Source organism: Brassica napus, chromosome C9 (assembly GCF_020379485.1).
Source record: "Brassica napus cultivar Da-Ae chromosome C9, Da-Ae, whole genome shotgun sequence".
In the NCBI taxonomy this organism is placed as follows: Eukaryota; Viridiplantae; Streptophyta; class Magnoliopsida; order Brassicales; family Brassicaceae; genus Brassica; species Brassica napus.
In genome coordinates, this window is record NC_063452.1 from 14,364,821 (window position 1) to 14,389,135 (window position 24,315).

General features: G+C 40.5%; 1 protein-coding gene, 1 non-coding gene and 1 pseudogene across 2 annotated transcripts; 1 reads left to right on the plus strand and 2 right to left on the minus strand.

The window, feature by feature from the left end:
* The first annotated feature begins 9,751 nt into the window (after nt 1-9,751).
* LOC106397684 lies at nt 9,752-15,114 on the plus strand (annotated as a pseudogene).
* A 3,333-nt stretch (nt 15,115-18,447) lies between these two features.
* LOC106399026 lies at nt 18,448-21,080 on the minus strand. Its single transcript, XM_013839510.1, has 4 exons — nt 21,065-21,080; nt 19,967-20,906; nt 19,240-19,738; nt 18,448-19,017 (listed from the first exon to the last, which is right to left on the minus strand). Exons 1-4 carry the CDS (start codon nt 21,078-21,080, stop codon nt 18,448-18,450), a joined length of 2,025 nt encoding a protein of 674 aa, XP_013694964.1.
* Nucleotides 21,081-23,369: 2,289 nt separating this feature from the next.
* Nucleotides 23,370-23,477, minus strand: LOC125593713. The gene has a single exon (XR_007329611.1). It is a non-coding gene; the product is annotated as a small nucleolar RNA R71 (small nucleolar RNA).
* Between the last annotated feature and the right edge of the window lie 838 nt (nt 23,478-24,315).

Sequence of the window (24,315 nt, forward strand, 5' to 3'; positions counted from 1 at the left end):
AACGCGTAACGGATTAGCTACCCATTTACTCGATAGTCTTTGAGAAAACAGACGAAAGAACCTTATACTCTTAGATTCAGTTTCTTGTTTTCAAAGTAGAAAAATGCGTCTAGACGTTATCTCAATCGAAACACGACAAGAGCTGAACAAAGTCCCTTAGCGGGTTGTGTCGTTATCTATTTGCAAAAGCCAAAGGTCGAGAATCTATTGTCTCTAGGCGAACATATCGCGAGACTCTAAAGATAACTGAAATTTACTTAGACAAGTTGCAAGTACAGATAAGGAACACAACAACCCGCAAATCTAAAAGTCTGCTTGAAAACAGCGACTTGCCAATAAAATGAAAGTACGTCTAGTAATACAACAACAGGGTCTATCAAGACCACAAACACAAAAAGAAACACAAAAAGTACAAAGGAGACACAGGCAAAGCGTCAAGGTGCAGAATCTTGACCGACCTCCTCTGGCGTCCCAAGAGAAGAAGGACCGACTGGGTCTTCAGTAGCGGCAGCAGTCGGGTCTTCCACCCGAGTAGGAACAGGGACAAGAGAGGCCACAGCAGGAGGCGGAGGAACATCTCTATTCCCGACTTCGTTGGTCGTCCCTTCCTCGACAGGCTGCGACGGCGACGTCTCCTCGACTCCATCGTCTTCCTCCTCTTTGTCTTCTCGTCCTTCAGAAGAAGAATCCGAGACGAGGACAGGATCCTCGATGCTCACGTTCTCGGTCTCTTCCTCTCGAACCGGAGTGTTGCCTATCTCAAGGTTGTCCTTTCCGGGGACCTCCTCCAGGTTCTCGTTCTCTGGACGTTCAGCAAGACCACCTCCCTCTGGGACCTCGACGTGCTCAGCCGGGACCGACGTGACATCGACCAATGGCTCCTCGGTAATTTCGAGCGAGGTAATGAGTTGAGAAACCGTCCCTGGTCTGATCAAATTTACGTTCGATCCATAAGGATCAAACGACGCTCTAAACCTGTCCCCGACGAAACGAGAAGGAAGAACCAGCGAAGAAAGAGTGAGGTCGCTATCAGACAGCGGACCTACATAAAGTTTCGTAGCCTCCGCCTCGTAGAGTTTCTCCTGCTCGGCAAAAACGTCGATCATTTCTTGCGGGATCTCCGTCCCACCTGCCTTTATCATCTCGAGGCACTTCTTCGTCCCCGAAGCTTGGCCGTACAGGTTCTTCGCTTTCCCAAAGGCGCCCAAGCGAGTAAAATGGTCGCGCACGCGACCAAAGCAGCGATTTGCCTTCTCGACCATAGCAGCTTTGACCCTTTCCCTCTCACGAGTAACCTCAAGCCCCCGGGAGTCTCTCAAGCGTTGTCTCTCTCCAATCAATTTCTCAACTGCAGCGTCCCTTTCCTCGAGTAGCTCAGTTTTCTCCTTCTCAAGGGTCGCAGCCGCTTGCTCCAAACGGGTGTTCTCTCGGGCAAGCTCTTTCTTCGCCGCGCCGGCGGATTTGAGCTTACCCTCCAGCTCTTCGAACTTTACTTGAAGAACTTCTTTCTCCTTCGCAGCCTTCTCGTTAGCCTTCTTATGCTCAGCCCTTACCCTCTCAATGGCCTTCAACCTTGCTTGAGCATGCTTCTCCGAAGATCCCAACTGGATCATCGTCTGCTTCAGGGCGCCGTCGTACTTCTCAACAAGGAAGTTCATGCTCCCGTCACTCTGCAGAACGACAAACACGGACCATGTGAGATGGATGAACCCAATAAATCAAAGAAGGAGATAAAAGGTGAAAGGTAGCGCAGATACCCGCGCTCTCGAGGAAGCAGTGTTGATGTATTCATTCTTAAAGTAAAGGTCTTCCAATTGTGGCATCTCCTTCGTCCCACCACGAATTTGATGCATCAGCTCCGCGCACCTAAGGGGATTAAGGATCAGGGGAGTTGTCTCGTTGTAGGAAAACTCGACGCGATCAGGGAATTCGATCCTCTTTCTCTTCACTACGGAACCTTCAGATCCAGATCTTTTTCTCGCAGAAGAGTCTGGAGTAGACCTCGCGGGCTCACCACCAGAACCTCCTTCTCGCGAGCAGGTTTTCCTCCTTTCCTCTGACAGGTTTTCAGGAGTGCCGCTGGCCTCCCCAACAGCGTCGACTAAGGTCGCGTCAGCAGCATTCGCGTCGGAGGTAGAAGGACGGGGCTCTGCCTCAACAGACCTCTTAGTTCTCTTCCTCGGGTGACCATCTGATGCCGCCCCGACTAAAACAGCCTCCTGCCCTTCTGCTAGGCCCTCGCCTCTATCGGCAGAGAAAGCTTCCCCGCCACGAGACCTTTTCCTCCCATCCTTCTTCTTTTTGGCCTTCGAACCCTCGGAAGTCGCATCGAGGGAAGCAGACTCTTCGGGAGGAACCTCGTCGGTCGCTCCCACCTTAGTCCTTTTGGTCTTTATCTTCTTCTTGGGACCTGAAGCAGAAGTCTCTGCCCTGCCCCCTTGATCGATTGCAATAGGGCCCTCCTCTCTAGAGGCTCCTTCTTTGGAGGCCCCTTCTCGGGAGGTTCCACCATCTTCAGAAGTGACGTCGACTCCGGAGTTAGACGGTCCCTGAGGATCGACTGTAGTCGATTTCTTCGTGAGCAGTTGCAACTTCCCTTTCAACAGGGCGCTTAGATCCGGAACTCCATCCATTTCTTTGGCTTTGTCGAGAAGTCTCTGTTGTTTGCGAGTAAACAAAGGGAGGCGCGACTTACGGGAACCAAGAACGCAAGGAGGCCTCGACTCCCAATCAACTACAAAAGCAGAGAATACACATGAAAAATCGCAAAAGGAAACTCGAGTAGGCCCTAAAAGCAATCAGCAGGCTTACCTCTAGCGATCCTAGCTTGCTGACGACGTATCCACTCCCGACTGAGATCCGGCCAACGAAGATGACTGTGCGCCGCGATCGCTTGAGCACTTTCGAAAAACTTCTCGGGGTAGGCGATCGTATTCGGATGACGAACTGCAAATACAAGGATAAGAAGAGTTAGGACTAACGACTAAAACAAAACTCCAACAGACGAGTCTCTACCGAGTTACCGATTCCACAAAACGCGGTAGTCGTCCCCCGGCGGCTCTTCGAAAGCATATTCATCAGATTTCACAAAGAAATACGCGCGTTGCCAATCATGCGTCTTATTTGGATGACCGGTCAAGACGTTGTAGTTCGAACGCATTTTCACTGAGAAGATCCCGTTTGGCTCCGGCTTCGTGAAAGTCAACTCCTCGAAGACCCTCACGCTCATCGAGATGTCCATCTCAGCTGCCATTACCATTAGCATGACGGCTATTCGCAGCGACCCGTTCAAAAGTTGAGAGATGGCAATGTCTCGGCGGAATGCATAAGACGTCACTAACCAAGGAATCGGGAACCATAGCTTCGTATGATCCCCGAAATAGGACTCATACACGCATTGGTAACCAACCGGAGGCGACCAGGGACACTGCTCGGCAGACGGGATGATGTAAGTAACGCCAGCACCGCCGCTCGCCCTTAACAGATCCCTCACGGTATGGTGAGAAGCAGAAGATCCAAACACGTTCCCCCACTACTGAGCCCGCGGGTCCCGTAGCAGTCCGGGTGGCAGCGGAGCCAGCTCTTCGAAGATCCCACCAGGATGGTGAATAGTTGGGCGACAGTCTATCTGGTCGAAACAAACTCTCGTGCGAACTTGTCTCGAAGGCGTCGGGGACCGACCAGACTCATCAGCGTCGCCACGTTCGGAACCAGTCGCAGTATCGCCTTGGTCTCTCCCTCTATCCTCACTTCCGCTCACATCACTGTTCCCGACTTCAACACGATCTGCGTCTTCATCACGAATCATCCTATGAGCATCAGCGACCAAAATACGCTGAGATAGAGTCATATTTTCCGTGTCCCGAAGAGCATCGCGATGAATCAAGTCGAAATCGTCCAGTGGACTACCGGTCGCTGACACATCTCTGGTCGGACTCGGAGAATCTGCGATGTCCTTCCCTTTCTCTTCTCGCAACAATCGACTTCTCGGAGGCATGTTCCTTAATTCAGGGGACGACTACAACCGCCGAACGATACCAACGAGTCTATACGAAGAAAAACCTATCTAGAGAGAGAAAGTAAAAGTAGAGAGAAGGGGGAGAAAACGGGATACCTGAATCTGCAGATAAGAATGACGAAAGCAAAGGAGAGAGACCTATTTATAGCAAAAACGAAGGCACGTTTTCCGAGCACAATCATTAGGTCTACAAAGGTCGAAATGGGCCTCAAAAGGCCGCCTAAATGCCCAGAAACCTACTCGCGACGGTTCGGTTTCTCGCTCGAACCGATTTTCAATCAGGTTGTCAGACCGGAATCAATTTCTGGTCTTGATTTAAACTGGTCCCCGGTTAACCAGCAAAACCGATCCCCGTCGCTTTATCCGAGATGATCTATCACCCGAGTAAACTGTATCCCATCATAAAAGTAGGTAGGCAAGCAAGCGAGTCAAAACAAGCGCTACTCTGAGCGACCAGAGACACCTACAGAACACCACGTGACTAAAAGCACATACCGACGACTAAACGGGAAGGGTTATCCCTTGTATTAGAGCCTTCTATCCGAATAAACCTGACCCACAAATTCACTGAGACCGCCGTGTCGCTCACAAGTGAACGGGGGGGGGGGGACTTATTGTAGGAGATAGATTACATCCCTCCACAAGGCGCATTGAATAACAGGCCCTAATCCAGCAAGTTGGATTAGTTTGGTCGGCTCGGCGGCCAAACGTATCGGCTCGACTTTAGAGTACTTTTAGCCGGTCGAGTAAGCCGACCAAAAGTACCCGGCTTGGAGGGAACTTTGTCCAGGCCCGCATACTCGGCCTCTCACATCAAGACCCAAAGAGGTACGAAATTAGGGCATCAAGGACAGGAGACCTATAAAAGGGGGAAAAGAAGCAACAAGAAAGTGGACTTTTTGACGATTGAACAGACCAAGCGGCTAGATCTAAGGTTTTATGCGATCTCTTTGATCTTGTTGTTCTTTGATCTTGTTGCTCTTTCACTTTCCTGTCACTCTTGTAACCCTTTAGTTCAAATCTAATAAAACGTCTTTAGTCATCCCATTTCTGACTTATTTCATCTTAGTCGACTGAATCCCGTTCAAACATGTACTACTAGACGTAAGCATGAATGACGTGAGTCTCTTTTTGGTCGAAAATGTTAAAAGTCATCGTTTAAGTCGCATCATTGGTTTGGTCGACATCTTTTCCCCTAAATCCTAATGCATCGTTGATCTGGTCAAGACTCGAGATCATTCTCATGAAAATAATGTATAGAGTATTGCATTATGTATTAATGATATCATCATATCTTTGATATTAAACCAAGTTCAGAATTACGATAGGCGTAGTTGATAGGGTTGACGGTCTAAACCTATCGAATTAATTATAAATTATAACTAATCGAATATTAACTTTTGAAATATTTTCCGTGTATGTGCATATAAATATACCAAATGTGTCACATGTACAACACACAACTCACGTATAAATAAATAAACAAAAAACTCACATATAAATACACTAAAAACTCTATAAATTAATAATGTTGAGATTATGATATTTTATTCATTTGTGGAGTTATTAATTTACAAAAGTTTCTTTTATAGATTTATCTGTTTTAAAATATATCTTTCTAAAATAAGAAAATATTTTCTTAGTGTATATACATTAACTAAAAATTTGAAGACATTCATATTTTTTTTGTTATATTATTGGGTGTATAGAAAATATGTTTCATAGAATTTAAATGTGGTTTTAGATATAATTTTAATATAACTCATAAAATTATATTAAATTTTTTAAAAGATAAAGATATTTTTATTGTAAATATTAAATAAACAATATAATGATTTTTTGTACTTATATATAAAATGTATATAGATATAAATTATTAATTTATAATTTTAAATAGACCATATATTTACATAGAATTTTTTGAAAATTTTATCTTTTTATCTTATTTTGTGTGATATTTTAAATTGATCCAGCTTAGGACAATAGAAAATTATTAAGTTATGGTGTTTATTACTTTATCGAATATTAATTTATAAAGTTTATAATTACTCCCCAGATGAATCAATGGTTAGTCCAGCTTGCAACTGAGGAGGAGGTACGCCAAGCACTGTTTATGATGTATCCGAAAAAAGCTCTAGGACCGGATGGGTTGACGGCTCTTTTTTCCAGCACTCTTGGCATATAATAAAAAAAGATTTACTGGAAATGGTCAATGATTTTTTTTGTTATTAGGGACACTGGACACAAGATTAAATCTGACGAATATTTGCTTAATCCCTAAAACAGAGAGGCCTACGAGAATGACTGAACTTAGACCTATCAGCTTATGTAATGTAGGATATAAGATTATATCGAAGATTTTGTGTCAGAGATTGAAGGTGTGTCTTCCCTCCCTTATCTCAGAAACATAATCGGCCTTTGCGCCGAAAAGGTTGTTCTCGGAAAATATACTTATAGGCCAGGAGATGTTCCATGGATTGAGGACTAATAAAGCGTGTCAGGATAAATTTATGGCTATAAAAACGGAAGTAAAGCTTATGATAGAGTTGAATGGATATTTATTCAACAGCTTCTCTCCAAGATGGGTTTTGATCATCACTGGATAAAACTGATGATGGAATGTATTTCCTCAGTCCAGTATAGAGTGTTACTAAATGGGCAACCAAAAAGAAATATTATTCCGGAGCGGGGGCTTCGTCAGGGGGATCCTTTATCCCCTTATATATTTATTATGTGTACGGAAGCGTTGGTAACGAATATTAGAAAGACGGAGAGGGAGAAATATCTGACGGGTATAAAAGTTGCTAAGGCTTGTCCCCCGATATCCCATTTACTCTTTGCAGATGATAGTATTTTCTTCTGCAAAGCTAAAAGAGAGGAATGTCAGATTATTTTTAGGATCCTTAAGGAATATGAAGTGGCATCAGGGAAACATATACATTTTGAAAAATCATCGATCCAATTTGGACATAAGGTTGAGGAAGACTTAAGACATGAAATGCGGGATATTCTGGGAATACAGAACCTAGGTGGCATGGGATCATACTTAGGAATACCTGAGAGTTTAGGAGGTTCAAAGGTACAAGTGTTTGGTTTTGTTCAAGAGAGATTGAATAATAGAGTCAATGGATGGACTTTCAAGTTTTTCACTAAAAGGGGTAAAGAGGTGATTATAAAATCAGTGGTAACAGCTCTGCCAAATCATGTAATGGGCTGTTTCCGGATTCTGAAAACGGTGATGAAAAAACTGACAAGTGCAGTAGCACAGTTTTGGTGGACTCCAGGGGGAGCTCCAGAGGAATGCATTGGAAATCATGAGATAAACTCTGTGTGCCTAAGGATGAAGGAGGGTTGGGTTTTAAAGACCTCACAGATTTCAACATGGCTATGCTTGGGAAACAATTATGGAGATTAATTGAGAAACCAAACACTTTATTTGCCCGAGTGTTCAAAGGACGATATTTCAGGAATGCATCACCCCTGGAACCTATTAGATCTTACTCGTCATCTTATGGCTGGCGTAGTATTGTCTCAGCTAGATCTATGGTTAGCAAATGACTAATCAAAAGGGTAGGATCATGATCATTTATTTCAGTATGGAATGACCCTTGGCTCCCATCCACTCGCCCAAGACCAGCAAACAAAAATCAACATAATCTTTACCCGGATCTTACTGTGGATTCTCTTATTGATGAAACATCAAGAACATGGAATTCACATGTTATTAGGACTTTGGTGGACCGGCAAGATGTGCAAATTATTGAGAGTATACCTTTAAGCCGAATTCAGACAGCAGATCGGGATGGATGACATTTCACGAAAAATGGGAGATACACGGTTAAAACTGGTTATGAGGTAGAGCGAGTGTATTCAGATTAAAAGAGGACGCTACCAGAGTATGGTCCTTCAGTTTCGTTGTTGAAAGCACACTGCTGGAAAGTGCAATGCCCACCTAAGTTAAAACATTTTCTTTGGTAACTGGTAACAGGTTGCATAGCGGTAAAGAAAAATCTACGATCACGAGGAATCCAAGGGGACATGACTTGTGCACGATGTGGAGCACCTGAAGAATCCATAAATCATGTCTTCTTTGAATGTCCACCGGCAATTCAGGTCTGGGCGCTTTCACGGATCCCGTCAAATCCAGATATTTTTCCCTGTCAATCACTTTTTGCAAATATGGATCATTTATTTTGGAGAGTCTCTCCGACAATAGATGATTATCATTTTTCATGGATTCTATGGTATATATGAAAAAGAAGGAACAATAAGGTATTTAGCCATTTGGATATTGACCCCCGGGATACCCTCAAGTTGGCAGAAACCAAGTTGGTGCTCTGGGCCGAGGCGGAAATTGCCCATACACAGCGAACTGATCAGGCACGATTGGTAGTGAATGCGATAGTACTAACTATTCATGGTAGATGCTGTTATACAGATGGATCATGGAAAGAAAATGATAGATACTCGGGAAAAGGGTGGTACAATACTTTGGAAGGTTTTGATAGTTTGATGGGAGCGAGGAATACTAGAGTGAGTCAATCACCCCTTCATTCGGAGATAGAGGCGCTTATTTGGGGGATGGAATATATTAAGACAATTCACGGTTACTTTTGCGACAGATTATTCTCAATTGGTGAAGATGGTTTCTGAACCTGAAGAATGACCTGCATTTGCAAGTTATCTGGAAGACATCAAAGTCCTACAAAGCAGTCTCCACAACTCAGAGCTTATCCATATACCAAGGACGTATAATTTAAGGGCGGACAGTCTAGTACGCAGTGCAAGAAAGCAACCCTCCTTTGTTGTCCATATGGATGCGGAGCTACCGGTTTGGTTTACAGAGTCTATAAATCTGTTTGTTGCTGAAAAAAAAGGATCCAACTAAAATAAATTAAGTTTTAAACATTTACTAAATCAATAACACGGAGTAATACAAATTCCGATTAACTGGCCGATTAAAACCAACTAATCCATGGTGGTGATCTGCCATACGACTATCGCTGGTTAGGCGTTTGCCTTACCTGGTTTTTCGAACATGGATATTAATGAAGTTTTCTTTTTTTCTTCAGGGCAATTTTAAGACATTATGTATGGATGTCAATTGGGCTTACACGGCCTAGCTCAGTCTAAAATCTATAAAACTCGTAAATATTTGAGTTCTGTCTGGCTTGGCTTCCAAATATTTCGGATCCTTTAGATTAAATGTTTTATGCATCACTTTCATCAATGTAAGACATCTAACTTTTTTGTAAGAAATAATTTTAAATTTTTGTTTTCGAATATAAAATCATTAAAAACTTTTCTGTAACAAGAGCGTTTTTCATATGCTTTAAATCATACTATCAGAAAAAAATATTTAGTGAGTTTTGAATAATCGAATGTAAATTAAAACTAAGCACATAATAAAATAAATTATGATTTTGTATTTTAGAGAAAATAATGTTCTCCACGAAGAAGAATGCACATTTGTCAAATTTATGATGTGACTCTTATAATGATCATATATATTAAGGTATATTCACAGTTTTCATATTTGGTTTACTAGAATTTGGATAAAAATATTAAAGCAATTTGTCAATATTAAGAACGGCTCTAACCGAATGCTACTCTCTAAACTTAAATATAGTTTTGGATTTCCGGACCGACCCTAACTCAAGCCGACTTAAACCAAAATCCATGGCTCCATGCCGAGCTCATATGTAAGGATCGGATTGCGTCCAAATCGGCTCTGCTCACTTAGAACCAGCCCTTCAAGACATCTTACGTGCCGATTTAGTCCATGATCCGGTGATGCCCTCCAGCCTAATTCCGCCTTATGGGCCAATGTGTAGATTGTTGATGTAATCTACGCTACATCATCCAAAGTGCCTTATGTTCTCATAGATAAGAAAGTTACACTGTTGACGTATTATTTCTATAATTAATTCCTATTTTTGATTAGTTCCTTCTCCACCGAATGCCTGGTCATTGCTAGTGTGTTCTTAAATGTAGTGTGCATAGTTTATTCCTTTCCAATTACCCTGTTGACGTATTAATCTAAGAACTTAAGAAACATTCCATCAATCTCATAACTAGCTGTTTCAAGTAGAACAAGTTTTTATATTGTCCACTGTCTCTTATTATTTTCACATATTTTTCATTTAAATTCTGCAAAGTCTTGTTCTCCTTTCCGATAACATTATTGAGTACATGTTTTCTTAGCAACGAGACTTCTTCTCGAAGTATTTTGTGATACAATGGTTCTGAAGATGAGTTCAAGAATTCAAGTCTGCATGCTCCTGATTTTGACTTTTTGCCAAATTTGTTCTGTTTCAGCGCTAACAAATGGTTTAGACGGTAAGTATATTAAGATTATGATCCGACTTATTCGGATATAGGAATATTTATTTCCTTTAAAAATTGGCGCAGCTTCTGCTTTACAAGCCTTGAAGAGTGAATGGACCAGGTTTCCTGAGAATTGGAAAGGCTCTGATCCTTGTGGAACCAATTGGGTTGGAATTACATGTAACAATAACAACCACGTTATTTCAATGTAACAGTTATGCCTTTTCTTTTTGCTGTTTGTTTCTAATAATTCTACGCAGATGCTAACGTTGCGTTGTTGCTTGTTGAAGATCATTAGGCAACCTTAACTTGGAAGGAAAGCTTTCTGCCGATATTTCTTCCTTGGCTGAACTGCAGATCTTGTAAGTCTTCCTTCTTTATTTTGGTGCATAAAATGGATTTTTTTCTCAACTTATAATCCAATACTTTTTCTCAAAAAGAAAAAAACTTGTAATCCAATATTTTTACAGGGATTTGACATCTAATTCTAAATTGTCTGGATCGCTTCCATCAAATATTGGTAACCTCAGGAAGTTGACTACCTTGTAAGAAATGAAGATGACCGTACTTATTTGTCTTATAATTTTTTTTATCTGGTCTTACTATTTATTTTGACTATTTCTTTCTTTTTCTTCTGTCTCCAGGAACCTTATGGAATGCGGTTTCAGTGGTGAAATCCCTGAGTCCATAGGATCTCTAGAACAACTTATAACTCTGTAAGATTCTGATTGAAGCAAGTCTCTCTTTTTTTTATTCCACTATATAAATCCATTAGTATTAATGTTTGTGTTTTCTCCGTACAGATCCCTTAACTCAAATAAATTTAGTGGAACAATTCCAGCTTCCATTGGACGATTATCTAAACTAAATTGGTTTGATATAGCTGACAATAAGATCGAAGGAACCATTCCAGTTTCTAATGGGACTTCTTCACCAGGACTGGACATGCTTCTTGAAACTAAGCATTTGTATGTATATAATACCAAATTTTCGCATTTCTCTTTGTATTTATAATCACTCCTCTTTAGTTTACTTTACTCTTTTTTACCTCCTCTTGCAGTCACTTTGGGAATAACACGCTTTCTGGGGATATCCCAGAAAAGCTCTTCTCCTCAAACATGACTTTAATACATGTGTAAGTTTCATATTACACGTCGAATAAAAAGGTTACGAGAAACAAAAAAGAGAGAGAGAGAGTAGTAACTAAATAAGGGGGTAAATATTATTTGTTATTTTATCGTTAGGCTATTCGATGGAAACCAGTTCACAGGCAAAATCCCGAACAGCCTCGGCCTCGTTAAAACGTTGACAGTGTTGTAAGTAGTAAAAAAAGATTTTTATTTTATAAAATTTCAAGTTTCCATTTATTTAATTATGCTACTTCTTTAATCTCACATGCTCTTATATTTGTTACAGACGCCTTGATAGGAATAAACTAACAGGAGATATTCCTTCAAGTCTAAATAATCTCACAGATCTGAATGAACTGTAAGTGAGCAACTAAAGTCTTGCTTTGCGTTTGTTGATGTAAATGAAAAGATGTGAAAGAGTTTGTAGTTGATTTCATATCAGGTACTTGGCTGACAACAGACTTACAGGTAGCCTTCCAAATTTAACAAGCTTGGCCAATCTCTACACATTGTAAGTTTCTATATTTGTCTTCCTCTATTGCTGCTGCTTAATTAACCCTTCTCTAACTTCTTTATCAATCTACTTACATGGTGTAATGTGTTTATAACAGAGATGTGAGCAATAACCAATTGACATTCTCACTGATTCCATCATGGATCTCTACATTAAGGTCCCTGTCAACATTGTATGTATCTAACTCTCTTTTCCCTTCAGTATATATATATATATATATATATATATATATATATATTCTGGTGTATGCTTACAAAGAAAAAAATGGTCTTCTACTTGGTAGAAGGATGGAAGGGATCCAACTCGAAGGTCCAATACCAATCTTGCTCTTTGCCCCTACTCTATTGCAGACTGTGTGAGTAAAGCTAAACATGAAACTTTCATTTGAGAAGCCAACTCACACTTGTATTAACTGGGTTGTTTTTTTAAATTGACTTTGCAGTGTATTAAAGCGCAATCAGTTAAATGCAACATTGGATTTTGGTACCAACTATAGCAAACAATTAGAGCTTGTGGATTTACAAAACAATGAAATAACTAATTATAAACCAGAAGCTAATAAAGGCATCCAAGTAATGTATGTATCACTTCACAAATATTTTTATTTTTTTCCAGTCAACTACTTATGATGTGTGTAGTATTTTTACAGATTGGCAGATAATCCAGTGTGCCGAGAAGCAGGGAATCAACAGAGTGACTTCTGCAAAGAAATCCAACCTAGTACTGATTTTTCTGTTCCACAAATAAACTGTTCACCATGTGGTCAAGGCAGGGAACCGAGTCCAGCGTGCCGCTGTGTGTATCCAATTACAGGAAAACTCATCTTCAGGTCTCCTTCCTTCTCAGGTTTTTCCAATAACACCAACTTCATAATGCTCCATCAGGGGATAGCAGATTTCTTTAGGGACCCCAGTTATCAAGTGGACTCCGTGGCCATCAGAAACTTTAGAGAGACTGCAACTGGTCATCAGCTTCTAGTAGACCTCTTGTTATTTCCATTGGACAAGGAGAGCTTTAATCAGACAGAAATGAATAGTGCTATTTCTGCGTTTAGCACTCATACATATGACCCTCCTGAAATATTTGGGCCTTACATTTTCAGAGCTGATCAGTACCGTCCGTTTTCTGGTATTATTGAAAAAGACAACACCACACAATCTAACCGGATATAAATCTGGTTTACTCATCTACTCTGATTTTTGACCCACATGTAGGAGGTTCCATTTCAACAAACACGGGCATTGTCATCGGAGCAGTAGTTGGTGCCGTGGTTCTTGTAATGTTGTTAACCATAGCTGGGATTTACGGTCTTAGGCAGAAGAAGAGAGCAGAGAAAGCCACTGGTCAAAATAATCCTTTTGGTAAGAATAAATGGTTTTACTTTTACAAAACACTTTTCTACGATTGTTGAAAATAATGACAATGTTTCTTGCAGCCAAATGGAATCAGAGTACAAGCAGTGTCGATGCTCCGCAGCTAACGGGAGCAAAAGCATTTACTTTTGAAGAGTTGAGGAAATGCACGGACAACTTCTCAGAGGCAAATGATGTTGGAGGTGGAGGTTATGGCAAGGTTTGTGTCTTTAATTACAATGGCCTCAGTTGAAACAAGAAATGGTATTAGATTAAATCAAATCCCAATATGATGGTGAAACAGGTGTACAAAGGGATTCTTCCCTCTGGAAAACTCCTAGCCATCAAAAGAGCGCAACAAGGATCTTCACAAGGGGAGTTAGAATTTAAAACTGAGATTGAGCTTCTTTCAAGGGTCCATCATAAGAATGTTGTCAAGCTCTTAGGCTTTTGTTTTGATCGAAATGAACAAATGCTTGTATACGAGTACATTCCAAATGGCTCTCTTACAGATAGTCTATCAGGTAGTAAAAGCATATATTTACCTCTATAATAGCATTTAGAGTCAAATCGATTCCAACCCAACTCTATTTCATCCTCTAAAATATAGATTACTATTTTTCCTCCATATCTCTATTTTTTACTCTATAACTAGAGATCGATATTTTAGAATAACATATTGGAGTAAACTTCACCTATATTATAAAATTTCTCTATTTCAGAGGTAAATATAACAAAATACATTTGAGATGGTCTAAGAATCCCTCTTCTTTTGTATATTAACCTCATTAGCTTTTATTAATTTTGATGATAATGCAGGCAAGAATGGTATTAGACTTGACTGGACAAGAAGGCTCAAAATAGCACTTGGGTCAAGCAAGGGTTTGGCTTATCTTCATGAGCTTGCTGATCCACCAATTATACACAGAGACATCAAATCAAATAATATACTACTTGATGAAAGTCTAAATGCAAAGGTTGCCGACTTTGGCCTCTCAAAACTTGTGGGAGACCCTGAGAAAAATCATGTGACAACACAAGTGAAAGGAACTATGGTGAGTAGAGAATCATTTATCTTTCTCACACACATTTAAACTCATGTTATTGTTTGTGTTAGGGCTATCTAGATCAGATGCCCCCTACTAATATTATTTTGCTACTTATAATATTGTTTCTCCAATAAAAAATGTTTCTAGATCTGTCTCTGAACTCGCGTTATAACTTGTGTTAGGGCTATCTGGATCCTGAGTACTACATGACGAATCAATTGACTGAGAAGAGCGATGTGTATGGTTTTGGTGTGGTGATGCTTGAGCTATTAACTGGTAAAAGTCCGATAGAGGGTGGCAAATATGTGGTGAGAGAAGTGAAGGCAAAAATGGATAAATCAATGAACTTGTATGACCTGCAAGAATTGGTGGACACGACTATCATTGCAAACAGTGGAAATCTAAACGGGTTTGAGAAGTATGTGGATCTTGCTTTGAGATGTGTGGATGAAGAAGGAGTGAAGAGACCATCCATGGGTGAGGTTGTCAAAGAGATTGAGAACATTATGCAGCTTGCGGGATTAAACCCTAATATTGATTCAGCGACTAATTCGAGAACGTACGAGGAAGCAAGCAAAGGATCTGGTGATCCTTATGGCAATGAAATCCAATGATTCGAATTTTCTTTTGTGTGAACTCATAAATGCTTTCTTTCTTGATACTTTGATTTGTATTCAGTTTTATGATCGGATTAATAAAAGTTAAAAAAAGTCTTTATATTTTATTTTGGTAGATTTATACGGATCTCAACGAATTTAATAAAACATTGTTATCAGGTTTTCAAAGACTAAATAATATCTTTGTGTTAGTGGAGCTTCCCCTGCATCAACATTCTACAAGTTTACCTATGATTCATTTGTCTGCCTGATCCTTCTCTTTTTATTTTATTGTAACTGTCCATATTGTTAAGCCAAGTTTAGATGGATAAAAATGATTCCTTATACTCTTCTTATCAGTTAGTCTTCTGAGTGTAGGTTCTCTTTGATTAGTCTCAAGATGTTTCGAATCGTTTAGAACATGATATGAGTATTAGGAGCTTCTTGTCGTTTTATGGTCGTTGTCATTGTTACAATCATCTAGGATCCTAATAACAATGGCGATCATGTTTATATCTAACCATTATCTTCAGGTGATCAATTCCATAAGATTGTAAAAGCTTTACAAAATGGTAATAAAAGTTGAAATTTCACGGTGAAGATGATTGAGTTGTCAATTTCATCGTCGGCGGTATAAATCTCCGCAAAGGAGATTAGACACTGATGTGATGGTGACGTGTGTGGTGAAAATTTCGATATTTCCAAAATTGTCGATGTTGAGATTAATGTTCTGTAATTAATCACTAGGTAATAATCTGCGCCTTACGCATGATGAAATTATTTATTTCGTTATCTTTAGATAAAAAAGACATTAGTTTTTTTAATCTAGATATCGATTCGGTTTTAGGTTGATTTTTTCGATTTTTAATCTTTTGAAATATCACTACCATTCTAAACCTATATTTATTTTGGTTTGTTCGGTTAAATGCTTGAAGTTTTTTGTTTTTTTGGATGATATACCAAAAACTATTATTATTTGTTTGGTTTCATGGTATATGAGTTTTAGATAGTCATGATGTCAAACCAATAGTTTCATATTATAATTTCTAAAAGCATACAAAATTAAATCAAATTTAGATAATCGTTAAAGAAAAAGAAAAATAAATTATCAAAACAAATCATTTCTCTAAAATTTGGTCGATGGTGAAAGAAAACATTAAAAAAATTCCAATTTCAACTATTATTGAGTAAAAAAGAGGCATGCAATGATCCGTCACTGATTGACCCAAAGTTATTTATGATTTATGTTGTTTTGATATGGAACTCTAAACTAATCATATTTAAAGTGTGAGATTATTTGAGTTGTGTTTTATAAAATGTGTCATGTAATATATTAGCAAATTGAAATTGTGTGTGAGTTTAGTATTGATAAAGAACACTAGAGTATATTGTGTAATAGAGTTTGAGAGGTTTATGAAGGAGAAGAAATGTCAATTAGTTTCTTACAAATTGTATTTCTATGTGTAGTCTTTGTATAACCCGAGGAACCACGTATGTGAATTTTATATTGACAAACAAACCGTAAAATATTATATTAGGAAAGCGATTTTGTTAAGGTTTATTTAGAAAAAACCATTATAACACATTTGTAAAGTTGGTTTGAGAAGCTTTCTACATGTGACACGTATACACATTCTCGAATCGATGTGAGACTGTCACGTGGTGAACATAGTGTAAACGCATTAATATCAAATATTTATCTTTTAATATATAAGAGATGCGTCTTAGTGATATTTATCTCTAAATTTATTCTATTTTGTGGACTTTAACTGTAAAATATGTATTGTTTGTTTTTATGTAATCAAATATAAAAAGGTTGGCAAAAAAAATCCATTTTGTATAATCTCACAATAATAACTATTTTCTTTATTTGAAACCCCTATATTTCAATATCCAAACTTGTTTTACTTGGTTTTGTAATCCCGTTCATTATTTACTTTGATTCCGATTTTGCCTTGTAATTAGTTTTTTCTGTTCTTTTTGTTTCCGACTAGTTCGGAGCTTGTGTCCGGTACTCAATCCGGTTTTGTTCATCCGTCTAGTGCGGATCTTAGCTCCGACATAGTTCGGGTTTTCTCTTTAACGTCGGTCAACTAATCTCAATCTTTGCAAGCTTCTCACATCCCTTTTGATCCGTTTCTGTAAGGGACCCCCATTAGGTTGAAATGGTTTTGGCTTTCACCGAAGCTTGTGTCTTCTCTCATGTGACAGTAAATCCTCACTTTTCTGCCATGGCTAATCGGAGTGAAGGTGGTGCAGAGTATCAACAGTAACTCAACTCAAATCTAAAGATTTAGGTTAAATTTTCAGAGACCTGACTTCTTGAATCGAAGAATTGAATCAAATTCGATGCAAGGCTCTCGGATTGATGAATTTAATCGAATCAACACAAGGCTTAAGAGAAATCTCTTGATTAGTAACTTTCAAAAACTGAGTTTAATGGAACAAGAAGAAGCCTTTAAATAGGCGTTTAGGGACGGTCACACACGACTTATCCCTCTAGGTTTAGGAAACTTAAAAGAAAAGGAAAGATAACAACTTAAAAACCGAAAAGGAAATCCAACATTAAATAGGAAGTTTGAAACAATTGCTTGGCGGTAAAGGAACTATGATGCTGCATCAGGTTCCCCGGGGTTAGAAAGATTCGACCCCGAATCGTGGACAGGATCTGGAGGGAGATAACGAGACAAATGTTGAACATTGAAGAGATCTGATGTAGAAATGTTGGCGGGAAGCTGAAGTCGATAGGCATTATCGTTGATACGTTCAAGAACTGTTAGAGGACCAATCTTCTTTGCCTTTAACTTATTGTAAGCATGAGCAGGAATTCTATCCCTTGTTAAAAACGCCCAAACCTGATCGCCAACCTCAAACACCAACCGGCGACGATGAGTATCTGCGGCCGCTTTATAAGACGCAGAGGAAGCTTGCAGGTTGGAGACCACCTGACCATGAATCGCATGAATGTCGTCAATAAAATCAGATACCACGCCATGACGTCTTGTCTGATCCGGGAGTGTGGTAAGGTCAAGAGGACCCTGCGGAAGTAGACCGTATACGACCTGAAAAGGGCTGAACCCCGAACTCCGATTCAAAGCTTGATTATGAGCAAATTCAGCCTGGGGAATTTTAGAATCCCAAGTTCGGATAACATCACCGATAAGGCAACAAAGTAAATTCCCTAAGGAACGATTAGTAACTTCAGTTTGACCATCCGTTTGAGGATGATAAGCTGAGCTCATATCAAGACTAGTACCCAACATCTTCCAAAGAGATCGCCAAAAGTGTCCTAAAAACCGAGAGTCACGATCTGAAACAATTGAAGTTGGCAACCCATGGAGGCGATAAACTTCTCGAAAGAACAATGTGGCGACCTGGAGAGCATCTGTAGTTTTTCTACAAGGAATGAAGTGAACCATCTTGGAAAAACGATCAACCACGACAAAAATTGAATCGAATCCTCACTGAGTACGAGGAAGTCCCACCACGAAATCCATACTGATGTCGGTCCAAGGCTGGGTCGGGACTGGTAATGGTAAGTAAAGGCCTGCATTGGAAGCACTGCCTTTCGCCTGCTGACAGACGACACATCTCTCAACGTACCGCTCAATATCGCGGTGGAGGGTCGGCCAAAAGTAGGAATTGGAGAGGAGATGCAATGTGCGATCACGACCAACATGGCCTTCACCATGTGTCTCGGAAATAAGCTGGAGGCGAAGACTGCAACTTGGGACGCAAAGACGATCACCCCGAAACAAAAACCCCTCATGCAATGTATAATCACGTGATACACCAGACTCGACGTCATGTAAGATACTCCCGAAGAAAGCATCTGACTCGTACAAGTCAGAAAAGGTGGCGAATCCAGGAACCAAAACATGTAAGACAGCAAGAAGAGAGCGCCAGCGACTCAATGCATCAGCGACACGGTTAGAAACGCCAGACGTATGCTTAATAACAAAAGTGAATTTCTGTAAATAGGCAACCCATGCGGCATGACGTGCATAAACCTTCTCTTGACTTTGGAGGTGCTTCAAAGCATCATGATCAGTAAAAAGGACAAATTCTTTATGAAAAAGATAATTCCGCCAGTGTTTAATGGCTTGCACGACGGCATAGAATTCAACATCATACGTACTATATCAGAGACAAGCTCCACTTAGCTTCTCGCTAAAGAAAGCGATGGGACGAGTACGCTGACTTAAAACTGCACCTATGCCATATTTAGAAGCATCGCAATGAAGTTCAAACACCTGAGAAAAATCAGGCAGAGCCAAGATAGGAGCAGTACTAAGCTTCTGTTTGATGATACTAAGGGCTTGAGATGCTTCTGGAGTCCACGAAAACGTGCTTTCACGCCTAATGCAGTCAGTTATCGGCGCCATTAGAGTACTAAACTGAGGAACAAAACGTCTGTAGAATGAGGCAAGGCCGTGAAAACTCCGAGTCTCAGATAAGGTTGCCGGGACAGGCCAAGATTGAATAACTTCTACTTTTTCTGGATCGACGGCCAAACCTTGAGCAGAAACGATATATCCGAGAAAATGGACTTGCTCGGACCCGAACTCACATTTTTTTATCGTGGCATATAGCTGGTCACGACGTAGAATAAGTAGGACTTCGCGGAGATGGTTGATGTGTTCGGCTAGTGACATACTAAAGATGAGAATGTCATTGAAGTAAACCACCACAAACTTTCCAATAAAAGGACGAAGTGCCTGGTTCATGACCCGCATAAAAGTACTAGGCACACTGGACAACCCAAATGGCATGACAAGCCATTCAAAGAGTCTTTCTTTGTCTTAAATGCTGTCTTCCATTCATCACCGGACTGGATACGAATCTGATGGTAGCCGCTCTTTAAATCTAGTTTAGAAAACACCGAAAGCTGCACCAATTTGATCAAGTAATTCGTCCAGGCGGGGGATGGGAAAATGATAACGGACCGTTATTTTGTTAATGGCGCGGCTATCGACACACATGCGCGAAGAGCCATCTTTCTTTGGAATGAGTAAAGCCGGGACTGCACATGGACTTAAATTTTCACGTAAAAATCCTTTCACAATAAGTTCTTCAACTTGTCTACTGAGCTCTTCATGCTCACTAGGACTCATACGATGATGAGCTCTATTAGGAAGAACTGCATCAGGAACTAGATCAATTCTATGCTGAATATCGCGAAGAGACGGCAGTCCTGGAGGTAAGTCATCAGGAAAGACGTCACAAAATTCTTGTAACAAAGGCGTGAACGCGGCTGGAACTGTAGGAGCTGACAAAGATGGTGTTGAGTTGATAAGGATCAACACAAGTCCTTTTTCACGCATTGATGTCTCAAAAGGCTTGCGATTGAGAATAAGAACGGGAGACGGCGACGGGTTGTGCTTTTCAGGTTCGAACGGTTGAAGTGTGAAGTGACGGTTATTGAAGTGGAAACTATAGGTATTCAGAAAGCCATCATGTTGGATGCGGCGATCGAATATCCAAGGTCGTCCCAAAAGGAGATGACACGCATCCATGGGTGCGACGTCACATTGAATTTGGTCTTTATACGACTCGCCTACTGAAAAAGAGATTAGTGCGCGGCGAGTAATCAGCAAATCAGTCTTTTGATTGAGCCAAGCCAATTTATAGGGATAAGGATGAAGTTCTGTGGCTAGTTGAAGTTTGTTGACCACTTCTTCTGCAATAACGTTTTCACTACTTTCAGAGTCGATGATGAATTTGCAAACTTTTCCGCTAATGGTGCACTTGGAGTGGAAAAGGTTATGGCGTTGAGGATTGTTATCGGCTCCATGAGGGGCCAGACATACTCGACGAACCATCAGAGCGGAGCCACTATCGGCTATCAAAACTTCAGGTTCTTCCTCACAGCCGTCTTTAACGTTGTCATAGATAACTTCAACATCATTACCTGCAGAATCTAGAAGAAGCCCACGACGATTACGAGTCGGGAAATTAGCTTAACGATGTCTAATCTCACCACACGAGAAGCATCACAGAGAACTCGGGCGGTTGTTACGAGCATCAATAACAGGAACCAATGCAGTTTCTGTCTTTGTTGGAGTAACATTGATATACCATGGATTTGACCCATTTTCATCCATGGTATATAAGTATTTTACTATCTATACATTATATATTATATCCTATTAGGTATGTTTTCAGGTTCAGGAGTGTCTTAGAGTAAAGTGAAGATTATGGAGCATTTAGGAGCTTAAAAGAGATTTCATCTGAGCTGACCATTAGAGGTCGATACGAAGAAGAAGCAATCGTTCGATGCACATCCAGTGCCGTCGATCGATACAAAAGAAAAGCCTCGACGATTAAAGATTATGATCGATCGATGTACATTCCGTACCATCGATCGATGTCGAGATGCGCGACTTGGTTCCAGCAGACTTTAAACCCAAGGCTTCACCAAATTACAAGATTACCCCTGACAAGTTTTTAACCTAATAGTTATATACTTGCCTAAGTGTTAGGAGGCAAAGAGAGCTTTTTGGCCACCATTGTATTCTTAATTTCTGCAAGAGAGAGAGAGAGAGAGAGAGAGAGAGAGAGAGAGAGAGAGAGAGAGAGAGAGAGAGAGAGAGAGAGAGAGAGAGAGAGAGAGAGAGAGAGAGAGAGAGAGAGAGAGAGAGTTTTAGGAGAGAAAATCATACAGAGATTTGTGATTGAAACTCCATTGATTCATTTATTCTATTCTATGCAGTTTTTATCTATATTTTGTGTCATGACTTACTTAGCTATGTCTGAGTAGTTTACTTGTTAGATTCAGGGTTCAAATAGGTTAGAGGGATTAGCCCCAATTATAGATTTTCTGAGTTATGATATTCATTGATTGATTGTTCTTAATGCTTGTTTTAGCCTTGCTAACTAGAACATGAACCTAGGAATTTGCATGTGTCAAGCATCCTTGATCATCCTGTCCTGAATCTAATCTGTCATGCTAGGACTGCTAGAGAGAGCTAACCGCTGATCTGGGAGACTAGTGAGCATTATCAACCCGCGCCTAGGGCTTAGCTAGAAGTTATCGATCGATATTGCGAAAGGTGTATCGATCGATATCCATATAGGATCATCGATCAACACTTTCTTGTGATCAAAAGACGACAGTTGAGATCCAAAATCTAGTTAGTTAACCAGTGAAACATTGCCATCACTGATCACTGTGATTAAGGAGTTGAGCTCTAATATATCATGCATGCAACTGTTAGGCATCTATAGGATTATAATCTCTAACACCTGAATTGAAACCCTGCATCTAATATCTTCCAATAAGTTACACCCCCAATCATCTTGTTAGTCAAGCAATAGACTTCCTCAATTAGGATTGCTATTTACTTTTAAACCATAAAACAACAAACACCTAGAATTAATAACTTGACTAGATTTAATAGGTTCCCTAGTTCCTTGTGGATTCGAACCCAAAGTACTGCAACTGAACCTCTTATTTGAAAGAGTAATTCACTCCTTAGGGTAATTTGAGTGGTATCAAATTTGGCGCCGTTGCCGGGGAGCTTTGATCGCCATTAGATTTAGTGTTATTGATTCTTATTCTTTTCTCTACCCTCATTCTGACACAAAATTTTTTCTTGTCTTTTCAGGTGCATGGCCAACAGTACAAGAAGCAACAAGGACAAACACATGCTATTCTCAGAAGATCCTTCTCACTTGGAACACATGATCCGCAAAGACCAACGTTCCACATCAACCGACGCAGCAGTTTTCACGTTGACTGATTCTCGCACCCAACCGTCGACCGACACCCGACCTTCATCATTGACCGATCTACATCTTTCGACATCGATCGACACTACACCGCGTACATCGATCGATCATTAGTCACGAAACATGGTTGCGATTGTTATTCTCAGACAGGACGAGAATGGAAACCTGTTTGACCAGGATGGTCATCTGCGTAATGCAACAGGTCAGAAACTAGACGCTCAGGGGAATGTAATCCCGATACTGATGCTACAGGAGCTGCTCAACCTGTAGAAGAGGCTGCTCGACCAAGGGCACTGTCTGACTACAATCGTCCATATGAGTACTAAGCCAACATATCAGCTATTCGACTTCCAGAGATTCAGAAGCAGAATTTCGAGTTGAAGCCTCAGTGCTACACACTTGTGTCACAGATACCCTACTCTGGGTTACCGTACGAGCATCCTATGGACCATTTAGAGAGGTTCGAGGATCTTATCGCTGCTATTCGTATGGATGGAGTCCCCGAGGACTACCTATTGTGCAAGCTCTTCAAGTATTCTTTGACTGGAGAAGTGATTCACTGGCTTAAGCAGCTACCCACAGGATCTCTAACATCGTAGGCCGACATCAAGATTGCTTTCTTGTGAAACTTCTTCGATGAGGCACGCGCTGAAGACTTGAGGAGCAAAATCGCTATATTCGTGCATGAGACTGGAGAGTCTTTCAAAGATGCGTGGATCAGATTCAAGTTCTTTCAGCGAGACTGTCCACACCACGGATTCAAGAAAGTGCAACAGCTGAGCACTTTCTTCAGAGGTATCGCCTTGAGGTATCAGATGGCTCTTGCTACAGCTAGCGAGGGAAACTACAACACCAGGAATCCGGTGGAAGCTGTGAGACTGATAGAAAATCTAGCAAACAACAGCAGCACCAATAACACTGACTTTGAGAGGAAGAAGTCTGTTGCATCCCTAGGGAAGGAGCAGATGGACGAAGTTAGAGCAATGTTAGATGTGGTTCATGAGATTCTTAGGAAGCAGGTCTCCTGAGCTGAAGGAGAAGAAGCTGTAGACATGGAAGGAGAAGAAGATGTGAACTACATTGGAGGTACTGGATTTCAGAGGTCTGGAAACTAGGGTGGAAACAGAAACTTCTATGGCAATGGTCAGAGGAGTAACCAGAGTTCAGAGTTCCAGAAACCTTTCAGCAACAACAGCAGAGGCTATGGAAACTCATTCTACCAGAATCCACCACCACAGACCCAGGAAAGCAAGATTGAACCAATGCTTGACAGAGTTCTGGAAGGACAGCAACAACTCACTATGGATTTCAATGGGAAGTTAGATTCCGCCTACAATAGTCTGAACACAAGAATTGAGACCTTAGGGACTCAGGTGAGGAAGCTTGAAATGCAAGTTTTTCAGACTGGGGACACTGTAAAGAGGAAAGAAGCCTTGGCTAGAGAGGCATGAGTTGAGAAAGCAAAACACCACGTAAATGCCACCATAGATGATGATTTCTGGCAAGTGGTGAAGCATGAGAATCTTGGAGAAGGAGACTTCAAAGTTGAAAGCTCCATGAGTTTCGGCGGATCACACTGGTGTCGACCGATGTCAATG